Source organism: Pteronotus mesoamericanus, unplaced genomic scaffold (assembly GCF_021234165.1).
Source record: "Pteronotus mesoamericanus isolate MK-2021 breed Mesoamerican mustached bat unplaced genomic scaffold, CSHL_Meso_final contig_169, whole genome shotgun sequence".
NCBI classification, from domain to species: Eukaryota; Metazoa; Chordata; class Mammalia; order Chiroptera; family Mormoopidae; genus Pteronotus; species Pteronotus mesoamericanus.
In genome coordinates, this window is record NW_026555068.1 from 14,934,805 (window position 1) to 14,950,959 (window position 16,155).

The 16,155-nt window shown below is 41.8% G+C and overlaps 1 protein-coding gene across 3 annotated transcripts in view; it reads left to right on the plus strand.

The window, feature by feature from the left end:
* The window catches only part of TRMT9B (tRNA methyltransferase 9B (putative)), a 44,580-nt gene extending 29,163 nt beyond the window's left edge, over nucleotides 1–15,417 (plus strand). Inside the window, exons 4-6 of one of the 3 annotated variants that reach the window (XM_054566091.1) lie at nucleotides 6,139–6,293; nucleotides 10,535–10,708; nucleotides 14,078–15,417. In XM_054566091.1, the coding sequence (XP_054422066.1) occupies nucleotides 6,140–6,293; nucleotides 10,535–10,708; nucleotides 14,078–15,111 (1,362 nt within the window). In that variant the 5' untranslated portion in view covers nucleotide 6,139 and the 3' untranslated portion in view covers nucleotides 15,112–15,417. Of the gene's footprint in view, nucleotides 1–6,138; nucleotides 6,294–10,534; nucleotides 10,709–11,138; nucleotides 11,376–14,077 lie in introns of those variants that run through there. The other 2 variants (XM_054566092.1, XM_054566093.1) reach the window with 2 other exon arrangements.
* Nucleotides 15,418–16,155: the final 738 nt, after the last annotated feature.

A 16,155-nucleotide genomic window follows, 5' to 3' on the forward strand; every position in this document is an offset into this window, starting at 1 on the left:
AGGCCAAGTAAGATTTTTTGGGGGTGTAGGTGACAGGAGAGCATTTCCTATGAGAGCAAACAGCCTGCTGGCTTCAGCGAAGACCTCAGTAAGGCGCTGTATGGAAGGCCCGCTCAGGGCAAGGTGAGTAGGTTCTTTGGTGTTCAAGTCATGGTAGTTACCGGACATAAGGCTGGAAAGGTGGACCGGGACCAGGTCCAGGAGGGTTTTGAATGCCAGACTGAGGGATGTAAGCTTGATCCCACAGAGAGGAGAGTTCCCCTAAAGGGTTTTCAGCGAGGGAGTGTTATTATCAAACGGAACATTGAGGAAAATCATCCAGCATTGGCATGAAGGAGCCATTCTAAACTGCTTTTGTGGGGTTCGTGGAGGAAAAATGACAAGTTACAGCCATCAAGCCAGGAACAGCCCGTATGCTGTGCGGTCTCTGCAGCCACCTTTTACTATCCGGGTGCATGAGTGTGACCGGGGCAGGAGCATAGCAGGCTCCCAGCATTATGGGTGTACCACAGGTGGCAAAGGTAGGGGGCGGGAAGAAGGCAAGGGGGACAGAAACACCAAACAGAAAGCGGTAACAACAGCTTGGAGACTAGGTTGTGGCAATACGAAAAGAAAGATGGCGAGGTGACCGAGATGGCAGCAGAGCAAACGGCTCTGATCTTCCCCCAGGCTGGCTTGGCTGCCGCGGGACCTTGCCGACGCAGGGCGTCCCGTCGCCGGAGACCTCCCACAGAGTCCTTTCTTCTACGTGCAGCGGGTCCCTGGGGTTGCATTTTCATTCTCTTCATAATGTCATGATTTTAATATTGTCTAATCTTTTTTTATTTTCCCTTTGAACGTCACTGCTTATGTGACATGTTTAAGAAATCTTAACCTACTCCAAGGTCATGCAGTCGTTCTCTCTTTTCCCCTACAGGGGCTGTTGTATTATTACCTGATAACAAGAGGTTTTAATTACAGAAGTAGTTGGTAGGTAGGGGGAGACCCGTATTTAAAAGACAAGTGTGTTTTCCATGGAGTCAAAAGATGGAGACCTGACTACAGAGAAAAATCGTGGTGCCGAAAGTCAGGATATGATGTAGCAAGAGAAGTCCCTCCGGTGATAGGGCTGTGCTCGTCGTACCCACTACCCCCATCTCTGTGCGAACTCGCAGGCACTGTCCCGAGGACACGGGCCAGGCTTGACTCCTCCCTGGGGACAAGGAGCCACCACAGGAGACAAAACGAGGCCTCCTCAGAGTTTCCCCCGAAACAATGGGGAAATCTTTCCTTTGGAAGACTTTTCGGCTCCTCTGAATATTTTTACTGTTTGTACATGCGTGCGTGGCTTTACAATGATCATTAAAAACGTTTTCATTGTATTATATTCACATCAGATATCAAAGTTGCATTTGAAACTGCGACTGTTGAATATGGTCCTCAATGCGCACCCATCTAACCCTGTTTCTGGCCTTGAAACGTCACCTTAAGAAAGATTGAAAGGTGGGAAGGATGACCTACAGAGGGTCAAGGGAACTTTGTGGGTGATGGATATGTTCACTGTCTTAATTGTCTTCATGCTTTCCCAGGTCTGTACAGTTATGAAAACTTATCAAACTGCACACTTTAAATATGTGCAGTTTGTTAAATGTCAATTATTCCTAAATAAAACTTAAAAATAAAATATTGTTCAAATGGCAGGAGTTTCATTTTTCATTTATCCATTAAAACCATGGTTAGACCTATTATATAGAAGCCTAGTGCTAGATACAATGGACTAAACAAAGAAGTATATGAAATGTTTCTTCTTTAAAAGTTTAGAATCTGGTGGAAGTACTTATTCCACTATAACATTTTGTAGAATATGAAACATTTCAAGTCCTGTAGAATTTAAGGATTAGCAGATTAGATTTGTTTGTGAATACTGGAGAAGGCCACAGGCAACATTCTTTCTTGGCTCACCATAATAAATTCAGTTTAAAAATGTGGGATACAGAACTGTATTCAGTTTTCTCCCAATTTTTAAATAATATAGCTACAGAAAAGAGAAAATGTTAATATAAAGAGAAAAATAGAACAAACTCACAGAGTAACAAGTTATCAGATTCTAATATAATATGATTGAAGGTTTTTATCTTTCACTATATAGATATTTAACATTTCTTATAATGAACAATTTACTCCTCTGTCCCCCTTTTTGTGGCTTAAAGCACCTGTGCTGTCTGTCCATCAAGAGCAGTCACTCAGGGACCTAAGCAGATGCTTCCAGGACTCCAGGGACAGTTGGAGAGCCACACATTAGCTCATAAAGCTTCTGCCCAGAAGCAATCCACATCTTTTTTATGTCACATTTAATGGCCAAAGCAAGTCACAAGGCTTTGCCCGAATCAGATTGGGTGGCACATGCCAGAAGAGGAAAACCAGACACCTGTGTCTTCTTGATGATGACCCTGTTGATAGAAGCAGCACTTACCGATGTCCTCCTCTTTGTTCCTCTGTCCACGAGAAACACACCAAGCCACTGACCGCTGCTGTTGGATTCCTATCACTTGCTCCCCTTCCTTCTATACTCCAAGGAGTAAAGGCTAGCCATAAAACAAAACACTAAGTGGAGGGAGTACGGCTGACCAGAGAGGACTCCTGTGAGGGTAAGGTCAGAACCCCAGCAAGCGGAAGTGGACAGGGGGAAGTAGTGACTGTCTGAGCAGGGAAGGGTAGGCGGAGCTCCCAGGACCGCGAGGACCAGGCCCAGGTGCTGGGAGCAGAACGTGATGCTGCCATGTCCTTTTTCCCTCTCCATTTGCCTCTCGTCTCTGTTTGCTTCTCCTGACTTCATTTTCTTCCACCTAAAAACAGGCATTTCCCACGTGGAAGAAAGATGGCCACTGGCAGCCTGACCTTTACATCCGTCTCACTCTGTGCTGCCGAGGAGAGGCCAACATTTCTTTAGCTCTACTCTGAGCTATCTTGAGGAAGGACTCTGATTGGCTCACCTTTCATCACCTGCCCACCACTGAACCAATCAAAATGACTGTGTCCAGGAATATGGGATACCCTGATTGGCCAGGGCCAGGTCACATGCCATTCCAGGGAGGGCACCGTGCAAATTGTGAGAAGGGGGAAGGCGAACTTGGGTGGACGAATAAAGATAATAGATGCTCTAGTCTCCTTAGAGTTAGGTATACCTAGAGTGATCTTTTAAAATTGTTAATCCAATCATGTTGCTCCCCAGCTCACCTACCGTCTTAAAACCTCTTTCTTTTTTAAATTTTCTTATTAATTAATTAATTAATTTTTCCAAATGCATTTGTCTCTGCCTTCCCCCCACCACTTCCCCCTGCCCCCTTCCCCCTCTCCCCTTCCCCCTCTCCCTCCCTCAATCCTTCCCCACTTTGAAAACCTCTTTCTGTTGCACTCAAAATAAACTCGAGATTGGGTCTTCAAATTTTCAGAGCATCACTTAGTATGATTTCTCCTTACCTTTCAAATTACTTTCCTTCTCTCATGACTGACCAAAAAGGCATCAGTTACAAAGGCCCACAATTTGACTCCACACAGATTAGGAAGCCTGGCTAAACCAAACCCTGCCTCCCTGGCTTCTCCTTGAACCACGCACTTTTATTTTAGTATGAGTCTTACTAGCTTAATTACATTCCTGAATTCACGAGGAATTTGCTTATATTTATATAATTTACATGGAAAATATTGCAGGAAATTTAAATCCACAGAGTATCAAAATGTCACATTGGATAGTTCTAGCTACAAATCATTTTCATGGTCAGCTATTTATCCTGCAGAGTATAATCTTAACTATAAAATGTAATAAAAACAAAATGGATTTATATTGTTCCCACACTTTAAAATAGTTCTTTGAAGTTACTTGTTTATGGTGGAGGCCAGGCAATTTGGGGAAGGACTTAGAGAAAGTTCTCCAAAGGGTGTTGTTCAGATACTACAAATTCTGAGCTTGTAGTTAGAACCAGACTGAAGGAAATTGCATTTTTGTTGATTGCCACTTAACATTTGCAAGTACAATAAAGTAAAATTTATTTGTTCCAGGGTTCTTGAAATTGTATTGCCTGACTGATTTCTTAAAGGGAAAAATTTAAACAGACTAAATCTACTGAGATTTTGATTTAAAAGAAAAGCACTCAGTGTTTTGGTTTTTCTTGTGTGTAGGCAGTTATAGCCAGCCATATGTTTACTTTGTAAATTCTAGTTGAGGGTGCAATATAAGCTGTTTCAATTTGGGTGGAAGTTTTAACAGACTTCACAAATGAGATTTGTACTCTGTTAGGAGTTTGCCAAATTTTTTGCTGGGACCGTGGGCAGGTCCATGGTAATTAAGGATAACTTACCGCTAATTTGTTTTAAGAGTAAATCCTGAAAGGCTCTTTCTTGCAATAAAAGGAATGATGAAATTAGAATACAGTTGTTCCCCCATGCTCCCAGTGGATGCCTGGAGTCATTGATAATACCAAAGACTATATGCACAATATTTTTTTCCTATAGGAAGTTTACATATATATGTACATAAGTATATGTGTATATAGAGAAACTAATTTATAAATTAGGTACTATGGGAGATTAATAACCATAAAATTACAAGTTATAATAATATATTGTAATAAAAGTTATGTGAATGTGGCCTCTCTCTCAAAATATCTTACTGTACTGCACTCACCTTCTCCTAGTGATGATGTGAGTACCACACCTTCGTGATGAGACAAGGGAGGTGGGTATGCTGAAAGAAGGGATGGTTCGTGTCCTGGGCAGGACATAGAGGGACGGCAACAGATTTCATCATGCTACTCAGAACAGTGCACCATTTGAAACTTATGAACTGTTAATTTCTGGAATTTTCCATTTAATATTTTCAGACGGTGGTTGATCATGTGTAACTTAAACTTCAGAAAGCAAAACTGGATGTGGAAGAATTACTGTGTTATTATTTGGTGATCATTGTAATAATGATTGTTTTAAGGAACAGACAGCAATGGATGAGATGCTAAAATTGCGGAGGAACAGGATATTTCCAGTTTCAAGAGGCATGCATGGGATTCAACAAGAGCACCAGGGCCAGAACTGAACTCGCCGATCTGTACCAGCAGGGCCAGATGGGTTCTTATCTGATTGAACTTACTTTCATACTGATTGTAAAGAGCCACAGTCTGAGCACCTAGCTGCTCCCTGGGCTACCCCTCACTCACATGCCACAGGAGAATGATGAAAAGAGTAACCCCCAGTCAGCAGAGGCCTCTGAGACCTGCTCTTGTACCTCTCCTGCTCCTTTCCGATTGCCCTTGTCCTGCATGGAAGATCAGGGAAGGCTTCCTGGGAGAAGTGACGCCTTTGCCAAGAATGAGTAGAAGTTAGGCAGGATAAACACAACGTCTGTGCAGGCCCCTGGCTGCTGGAGAGTTTGTGGCGCCCAAGAAACCGCAGATCATTGAGTGTTACAGGCTCATGTGATGCTGGTGAGGAATTGAGGATGGTGAGGAATGGCTTCTAGAGGCAAGCTGAGGCCAGATCAGAAAGAGACTTGTATGCCCTCCTAAGGAACCTGAACGTGATCAGGCATGCTAGGGAATGTCTTTGAAGAAGTCTAAGATAGGAAGCTACACGATTAGATCTGGTTCATAAAAATACTTGTGGCAGAATTAAAGAAAAGGATTGAAGGGCCAAAAAACACCTGTTTGCAGGCTGCTGAACTAATTCAGGCAAGAAACAAGTACCTCTTCTAAAACAGAAACGGTAGAAATATAGCGACATGGTTGGGGTCCAGCGACATTAGAAAGGTAGAATCAGCAGGGCCTTTTGACTGGATTGGAGGGGAGAGATGCGTATTATGAATTTTTAAAACCTATTTGGCACCAAAATGATTTTATCCCCGTGAACCGTTGGTATATGCTTCCAAAATTAAGACCTGCTCTTGCATAGGAAATCGCACTGTCTAGCTCATTCCCAAACCATTACTTTCTGAAGATTTACAGGTAAAAATTATGTATTTTCCAGTCTTTGGAGGATCGTGGTGAGATGACAGTGAAGGTTTTTCTCTAGTAAAGCATAAGCTCAGCACAACCTTCGGCAGTTGTAGGTTCCTCACTTTAGGAACCCTGCCTCCTCCTTCACCGTCTTGGGGCGGCCCTGTCTCCCCAGGATGGACCATGAGGCCGCCCAGCTGGAGAAGCTGCACGTGCACGATGTGTACGAGGGCACCGCCCCCTACTTCAGCGACCTGCACAGCAAGGCCTGGCCCCGCGTCCGCCAGTTCCTGCAGGAGCAGAAGCCGGGCAGCCTCGTCGCCGACATAGGTAACCCGGGGCCGGGGCGCGGCGTGTGACACAGACCCCGTCGCGTCTTTCCTTTTCACGTTCTGGGTTCATTTTCGTTCCAACCAGCAGACTGAAACGGTGCCTTGGCACGCCCGCACCCGGCTCGTTCTCTTGACAGCAGAAATTCACGCGATCAAATCCCAACGTAGAAAACATCCTCAGATCCACATTTAGACCTTGGCGATCTTTTCAGAGCTTTTGTGCACACCCTCCAACAAAATTGACCTGACATGGATTGAATTAACTGGGACTGGGATGACTGCTTGTGAAACTGACTATTTTTAAACTTTGAGATATTCACGTTGGTAAACGCAGGGTCTGGGAGCTCAACTCGAGTGGCTCTCATGCCTTGCGCAGAAGATTCTGTAGGTGCGTCATTATTAGGGCCTACCTTTAGGTAGATTATGTCTTTGGGTTTTTTAAAATTTTTTTTTAAATTTATTTTTTAGACAGAGGGGAAGGGAAGAAAAGGAGAAAGAGACGGATAGAAGCATCATTGTGTGGTTGCCTCTCACGCGCCCCCTACTGGGGACCTGGCCCGCAACCCAGGCCTGTGCCTTACACTGGGAATCTTACTGGCAACCCTTTGGTTCACAGGCTAGCGCTCAATCCACTGAGCCACACCAGCCAGGGCAGATCACGTTTTCATAATCACTGATTTGCCTACAAGATTTTGGCTCAGTTTGTTTCTGAATTGAGTGGTGAACCACAGCTTCGTGAATCCTGGACATGCTGGAATTCCCACCGAAGGCCGGCCCACCTAAAACTCCTTTCTAGCAATTGCATGAAGATCGCCCACAAGAATCATCAGTCTGTAGTTAGAAACTCTGTCTAATTTGACATTCACTCTGAATGCTGGTAAGAGAAACAGACACGTGCCCAGGACGCTTGGCTTATTAAAGACGGTGCTAGTGGTGTGGAATTTGGGGAAGTGATGCATTTCATATAGGAATAAACAGTCTGAAAATATCTCTATCATGCCAGTTTTTCAAAAAGTAAATCTGGTTTCAGAAAACACAGTGACTTTGGAACTCTTAGCACCCATAATCTAAGCAAAGTACCAGGACCTTAAAATCAATTTGTAAGGAAAAGAGCTATTCAACACATGGCTTTAGAGCAACAGTATGTACGTGGGCTACTTTCTCATGCCTTACATCCAAAATTCCAAATGAAGCACCCATGTAAGTGTAAGAAAATGAAATCATGAGAGGACTGATGGCAACTAGATTATTTTAAAATAATAAAATTAGAATAATAGAATAGTAAAAAAGATAAAATAAAAACAATAAAAGAATAAAAAATACTCTCAGAGCCCAAAGGCCTTTCTATGTATGATACCATAAAAAGTCAGAAACCGTAAAAGAAAATGCAGGTGATTGTCATTATTCCCAGTATTTATGTCCTATAAAGTAGCCGCAGACACTGAATTAGTGAATCCTGAGTTGTAGCCCGTATGGGAAATACAGGACTAGGTCCCTGTGAACCTCAGCTCACATTTTTGTCAGCTGGTGAATCCCTAACCTTGTACCACCTATATGTATCTGTTCAGAAACACATTTACTATATATTGTTGATTTGTTAACAATGAACTCACAGACAACTTTGATGCCTAAACAAAGTATATTTATAACGTGTTTTGTCCATAAGGCCCATCTCAGTCTTCCTGCCCTTAGGAACCCGAGACAGCGCTTCAGCACGATCTTGAATTTTAAACAGTGAAATGACCAACAAAAAGTACAGAAATGCACAGAATGTGTGTGGTGCAGAATACAAAACAGAAGGCATGTAAGCATGCAGAGAGACGCTTTCCCTCTCTCTCCCTTCAGTACCATGAAAGGTTAGCATTTAATGAGGTTTTGCAGAGGACCGAACGGTTGGTGCACCAGTGCTTGCTGCAGTATCAAAAACCTTCTGACTTATTTCTTGCACATTTACAATAGTGGGGTGTCCTGGTTTGACATTGTTTTTGATTTCCTCATTAGGTTAAAATCTACCCCTCTCCAGCATCTCAGTGTGTGCACTTAGAAGGTGGATAACTACCTCATATTTGGATTTGCACTACTATCCTTAAAAATGAACACCAATAGAAATGAATTTGAGATAAACCAGGAGTGCCAGGGGGGCTGGAATTTTTTTTAGGAGATGTTGAGATTTAAAAAGATCTCAGTTTCCTCATTATTACCAGATGCTCTCCTAACACTTCCTTCTAGCACTCATCATCTGTAAATCTGTTTTTATTAGGTTGGCCAAAAAGTCCATATGGTTTTTTCTATAAAATAAAAGACACATTTTTCATTTTCACCAATAGCTTTATTGATGTGGATATATTGAGTATGTCAACTCTCTCCTGCTCTTGGCTTCTAGTGAGTAGAGGCCAGGTGTCCTGCTAAACGTCTTCCAATGCAATAAGACGGCCCCATGGCAAAGAATTATTTGGTCAAAATGTCAATAGTACGGAGATACTTCGCAAGCCACTTTTGACACGTTCAATCAGTCACGGCAGCTTCTCCATGCGCTGCACAAATCTTTGCTGCATTTCAGTTGCATTTTTAATCTTTCTTGAAATACTAAAGCATAATACACCAAGAACGTTGCTTATTTTCTTCCATCTTCAATATTAAAATGGCTACACAAAAATTCACCAGTTTTAATAAGTTTTTTTTAATGCATGCTGATATGACAGCTGCCACAATACAATCTAACCAAATTGTTTCAAATGAAGTTAAAGACAACTAAGCACTCCTAGAGCCATCATATGGAAAAAACCAAACAAACTTTTTGGCCAGCCCAATATTAGTCATTTGGAAATGATTTTTCTTTTTGTGTCTTTAAATGTAGCCCCAGAGCCCATAAAAAGAAAGTAATAGATTTACAAGATTATTTTTCTTAAAATATGACCATCATCTTTATAACATGCAGGATTTCAATTTGAAAACACTCTGTGGATCATATTTTCCCTGTGATTATTCTTAAATACTGGATACTTTTTCTCATAAGCATTCTTAGGAACAGTGGCCATGAGATCTAAAATATTTCTAAAACCCTAATCATTTACATTGAAGTAGTAACATTGGAAATGTTATTTTTTTATTCACAGTCCCTCAGCTGGCATCAGTGAGCCTCAATTATGCTTTTAGTGCCTCATAATTTCAAGCAACACCTATTGAAGAGGAGTTATTAAAAAGTGTGACATATTTCAGAAGCAGCAAACTAATTATCTTTGAATACTGGTAGATATATTTTCAAAATTTCAGGCATACAAATCTATAGGTAATTCCAAAAGGTACAAATATCAGCTGCGTTGATACCTTTAAATATTTCTGGAAAGGAATTAGATGGCATGTGTGTGCTAGAATATAGCAGGCACTGCATTGTGGAAGGCTTTGTTGGGGGATGTTATTCACTCATATTACAATCTTCCTCACTCTAATGTCAGTGAGATCGGACTGACCTCAGTCTTTGCGCTCTGTAAATGTTGAATGACTTGGGTCTCTGCCACTGGAAAGTGAATGTCGAAAATGGTCTATTTAAGAAAAAAAAAGTTCTTTCTGAGAGTCGTATACAGAGTCATGTGAGACCATTTAAAACCTACCTCTGACAAAGGGGGAGGTGAAAAGATGTTGAAATCTTTTTCTCATTGAAATTAAATTTAAAGATTTTTGAAAAACCTGTTTTATTTATATCCATTTAAAAGTCATTGACAGTAGTTTATGTAACCAGTAAGCAGTAAGGCCATCTAGAGAGATAACACAACAATAAATGCCATAACATATAGATCTGTACCTGATGAAATACATATGTGAAGGTAACTTATATGAAGGGACTGGACACTGTCCCTGAGATGCTAAGGACCTGTCATTTCTTGCCAGGGGGCAGCTAACGTGTGTGCCAGCCTGCTCCTTCCTATGGACATTACTTCATTAAATATTTGACAAATTCTATTTATTGTTCCCATTCCCTCTTCTATTCTTTTCTTAAATTTTATCTTTATTGTATTTTTCCCTGCTACCATTGAGTCCCCTTATAGCCATCTCCTATTCTATATGAAAATGTGTAAGAGCTGTCTGAAGGCTTTTCTTTTGCTTCTGTGCATACCTTCCCCCCGTGTTGTGTTCTGTCTTGGTTAGTTAATATAGTTATTTCTGTTCTTATTATGAGACAGGCAGTACAATGTTCAGTCTCCGTTAAGGATAGCGGGTAACACAGTTTTTCTCTTACAGGTTGTGGGACTGGAAAGTATCTTAAAGTGAACAGCCAGGTACATATCCTGGGCTGTGACTACTGTAGGCCATTGGTAGAGATTGCCCGGAGTAGAGGATGTGAAGTCATGGTATGTGACAACCTTAATCTCCCCTTTAGGGACCAGGGCTTCGATGCCATCATCTCCATAGGAGGTAAGGCAGCCTGGTCACACGTTCACTCTTCACCATGAGAAAAAGTTACGTGTTTGAGGGTATTCTTACAACCCACCACCTACTCTTTGTGGAAAGGTCTATGTAATTCATTTCATCTAATTTTTTAAATTTTTCCACTGATTGAATTATTTGACTAATCTCAGATGTCTTTATGGGGGTACATATAATTGTTTTAACTAGTTAAGCGTTCAAACTGTTACTGTATTCTTTTTGATGATTCATTCCAATTTCTTTTACTTATGAGTAAGGAAGTGTTAGAAGAATTTTACTCATGGAAAAGAGTACTTAGTTACATCGCAATGTAGCCAGATCTTCCAACCTGAAGTAGATCTTTAGAAGTCATATTACCTTTTTCTGCCCATAAGTGTGCTCTTTGTTAGCAGAATATTATGGGAGTAATGCCACCTGGAAAGATTCGTCATCCAATCTGCCACTTGCTGGTATGCAAGTCACAGGGGAAGAAAACCCCGCCTGGTCCCAGATTGCATTGCTTTTATAAGGCTACTCAGATCTCTAACTGCCAGAGATTATTCATAAATCTAGGGAATATATTTCTCATATCCTCCCAGCAAGTGTGCCCATAAAATATACATGCCAGAATTTTTTTTAAAAGAACAGCAAAAACCCATGCCTGAAATTTACACAGGTAAGGCTCATTTTACACCGTACGTGTATTCCTGAAACCTAATATGTCAGTCATATTTAAATATTCTTGGGAAACTTGCTACTTAAGGGAATCTTATGGCAAATTCTTCTGCCAAGTCAAAAAATCTTTTGCAAAGCAAACTATTTGCCCCAATACACTTAAAATATTAATCGATTTAAATATAACAAGCTCTATTAAAGCAAGGTGAACCTATGTAAAACTGACCAGATGAAAACATAGCATAAACTCTTTGCTCCCTCCTGAAATAGAAGAGAAGTGGATTTATTCAGCATTAGACGAGGACTGTATCTTCGTATAGTGAGGCCTGGATGCCATAACCGTGGAACAGGTTAGGACTGGCAGGAGATGGTTGCCATGGAAACCCGCTCTGTGACAGTACACTTTTTTGCAGTTGAAACTGTTCAGTCCGTTTTGGCTGTCAGCGCTAAGAGGAGGGTTCTTGTGGAATCCGGTGACACTAGACAGTCCTTAGAACCCTGAGTGGAAAGGAAGTTTTTGGTTGAGTCATTCCACCTAAAGACCTAGAAACTGGGGAGAGGTCAGAGAAGAGGACCCTTCGCCCTTCTTTAGCTCACGTTAGTCTCAGGGTCTGCCAGGCCACCTGCGTCCAGGCGAGGCTGTTGAGCCACTGTCCTGGGCGTGGGATATTGACCAGCTTTCCTACTTGGGGGAAATGCTCCACGTATCCGTGGCCAAGTCCTTCTCCCCATCCAGCTGAAGTCTCATGCCTTGAGGCAGAGGAAATGGAGCATACTGGTTATCGTGGTGTGGTTAAAAATGTCCCCTTCAGTGGAAACACAGCATATGTCTTTATGAGCTGTAGCTATAAATGAACATGATAGTTATTTTCCTAAGTTTCCCATGTAGAACTATGAGACATTTCAATAGAACATCTCTCCTATGTTCATATACATTTACTTTGCTACTTAGAATTCTGTATGTGGATTCTTTTTGCTTATCCTAACATGAAGAAATGTTTTTGCTTTCCCATGTCTCTTAATCATGTGAGAGGTAAGCATCATATCTAATTATACATTTCTTCTGTTTTACTGACACATTACAAAACAAAAACTCTTTCCACTTTTAGAACAGCCCAGAAAAAAAAAAAAAGAAAGAATGATTCAACAAAAATTACATAAAACCTTGGCACTAGTATATTAAAGTAGAGTCAACTGTTCACTTTGTGCCAATGGTTCTCAACTCGGGATTATGTTGTCCCCACCCTCAGGAGATACTTGTCAATGTTGGGAGACTTTTCTTGTCACAGTTGAGCATGTGTGTATGCACTACTCTCATCTAGTGGCTGGGCTCCTGCAACAAAGAATTATGTGCCCCCAAATGCCAATAATGCCAAGGCTGAGAAACCCTTACATTTCAAGAGAGGAAATGTATGCTTTCAAATTAACCCCATAAAGGGCTCCCTCCTTCTTTGGGGATGGGACTGAGAGCAACAGTCGAAGGCCTAGTGAACTGAAGTGATTGGCCGCAGGCCTCCAGGCAGCCACTGGTGGACGCAGGACAGCACACACCACTGTCCTGCTCTTCACACGCACGTTAGCCTCCTGTCTCAGGCTCCTGACGCCTCTGCCTGGTCCCAGGGCTTGTGTGCTGCTCGGGGGAACGAACCCCTGGCTGATGGCAGTACAGAGGGTGCCTGTCGGTTGGTCTTCCATTGACAGCTTAATCAATGATCTCAGTCTGGATAGTTACTATCTCTCTGTACCGGGTAGACTCCAGGAATGTATTTGTCGGAAACCACTACCAATAGCTGGAGCGAGGTGAGGGCTCAGGAGCAGTGTGTCCCTCTCTCGCTCCCTCGTGACTCTGGTGCCCAGGCAGGAGTGTCCAGACTTCCCTTGGGCCCAGCTCTCAACCTGAGATACGGGGCGGGCCCGGGGGTGGAAAAAGACATCGGTGTTTCTTCTTCACACAGTCCTGTGACTAAGCTTCCCTAGGAGCTAACAGATGAACACTTTCTAAATATCTGTGATAAAAAGTTGCCTAACAACACACTTAAGATTAGATAAAGACAGTCCTGCTTGACTTTCACTTTAGCTTTGCAGGGACTGAAAGTAAAAAGGATGACCTGAAGCTGACTTTTTAAAAAATACACACAACTATCTTATATTACATTATTAAAAATGATAAGCAATCATCTGGACTTGAGCTTGGCTGGCTTATTTTTGCCTTGTAAACAGAAAAACAATCTTCAACATTTTTCTCCACTTCTGTCTGCTTTATTAATTTTATGAACACTAATCAGTGCTTTAGAAGTACCAACTATTCATTAAAGCAATGAATTACTTCATAGAATTCTAGTAGGAACACTTACCTAACTTAGTGCTTTCTTGCAAATTTTTATTCATTAGCTTTGTCATCCTCTAGATAACAAAATTCATAGGACTGTGGAACTAGAAGAGATTTTACACATTATTCTAGGTGTCATATTATAGATGAAAAGACTTAAAATCCATAGAAGTAAAATAATTTCCCAAGATCAGTTGCCTACTAATTATAAGAATCAAATCTAAAAATCATGTCTCTCCTAAAGCCAACCCTGTGCTATTTCTACCATGTACCCTGCCCTGCAGGAAATAAGATTTTACTGCATGTCAAAATCGCATCCTTGTTACATGGATGTATGTGTACACACATTGAGATCTAGTTTCTTCTTTTTTCAGTTATACATCATTTTTCTACAAAACAAAGAAGAATCAGAGCAATAAAAGAAATGGCGCGAGTCTTGGTTCCCGGAGGCCAGCTGCTGATTTACGTTTGGGCCATGGAACAAAAGAACCGGCGCTTTGAGAAGCAAGACGTGCTGGTTCCATGGAACAGGGACCTGTGTTCCCAGCTCCTCTCCGAATCCAGCCAGCCTGGCAGGAAGAAGCAGTGTGGACCTCCAGAAAAAAGCCATCCCTGCCGCCCTCCCTGCACCGTGTGTAGCTGCTCTGTTTGTTTTAAGGAGCGATGTGACTCAAAACGGTCCCACAGCATGGACTGTGAACCTGTTATGGCTAGAACCTGTTGTGCAAATATTTCTAAAGAAGGTGGGGAAGAAAACGGATTCTACACCACGTTAGGAAAATCTTTTCGTTCCTGGTTTTGCTCCAGATCTTTGGACGAGTTCGCTCTGAGGAAGCAGGTTGAAAGGGTGAGACCCTTGAAAAGCACTGAAGTGTGGGCCACTAACACTGTGCCCGTCCAGCCTTCCAGACAGCCTAGTCTAGACATAGATCACCAAGAGCCATTTTCAACAAGAGGGCAAAATTTAGATGAGGACGTGTTTGTGGAGACTTCTCCGAAACATTTGGAATGGCTGAGGGCACCGGCCACAGTGGAGCATCTAAATGGGGACCATCGAAGAGAAATTGGGAGAAATGGCGATGGGAATTTTCTGGATAGCACCAACACTAATGAGAAGTGTGTGGCTGCAGGTGACTTGGAAGAAGGGAACCCTTCTGCGAGTAAAATATCGAGGAGGATTTCTGCCGCCGAGTCCACAGATTCCATCCCAGACGACACAATTTCTGTTGAAGGACCACAGCCAGGTGTTTGGGATTCCAGAGCCTTCATGCGCTACTACCACGTATTCCGAGAAGGTGAGCTCTGCAGTCTGCTGAAGGAAAATGTGTCCGAGCTCCATATTCTGAGCTCTGGGAACGATCACGGCAACTGGTGCATCATCGCGGAGAAGAAGGAGAGCTGGGGCTGATGGGATCGTTGGGGACCACTCCAGAGATGCGCCACGTTCTTTGCACTGGGTTTGGGATGGTTGCCTGAATTTGCATACAGTTTCATTTCTGTGTGTTTTTTTTTTAATCCACTTATGCTTTTGTCTGTAGAGACTATGAACTGATCATCCTTTTAATCTTTGGGTAAACACAGAGCCAGGCATCTGAAGCATTTCATGAAGGGTATGTGTGGTTATATGTTGATATGAGAGATCTGAAGAAGCAATATAAAGTGAACTTCAGCGCCGGTTAGGGTTCCCCCCCACCAAAAGGTGAAGTTATTATGAGATGACGTGTATATTGTTTTTCAGTATTATAAACTGACTTTAAAAGATTCTGTTTTTAAGTATACCTTCTGAAAATAGCATTTTATAAAGTTAGGGGGGTAATTTCTGCTTCTCAGATAATTTAGACCTGTTTGTCAAATAACAGGCAAACCTTTTCCATTGAACAGATGAAAATTGAACCTTGTGGTTATTTTGTTGCCAATGCCTTGCCTCTACTTAAAGTCTTCAGAAAGGCGAGAAACAGTAGAGAGAGACAAGTGTTACAGGATTTTTTGAAATGATAAGCAAATTTTCTTCAAGTAAATAACAAGGTTATCAATGTCAGTCAGAGTTTTTTAAAGTACTGTGGAGCATATAGAGTGTTCTCTATGGTATTTGAAGTTGGTATTTTTCTGACCTTAGTAGAGGCAGGAATATTCAGTTCTGATAAGAGCAAGATTGATTAATGAGTTTTCATTTAGAATGATGATTTTTCTTATCAACTGAAGGGATATGTAGGAAATGAGAACCTGGCCGAATCTCTGTTTTGACTTTCATTATAAATAGACTGTTAAGGGGTAAGATAGTTGGCCTTAGTGGAAGATCAGTTATTGAACTTTTAAAATAATATCCAAACATTTATCCTTTTGAAAGTAACCTTATTCTGTGAGTTATATTAGAGATTTAGGCAGAATCAAGTCTTATTAATTAAATGTTGAATTTCTGCCACTTTCTGGACAAATAGATTGGCATGTGTGG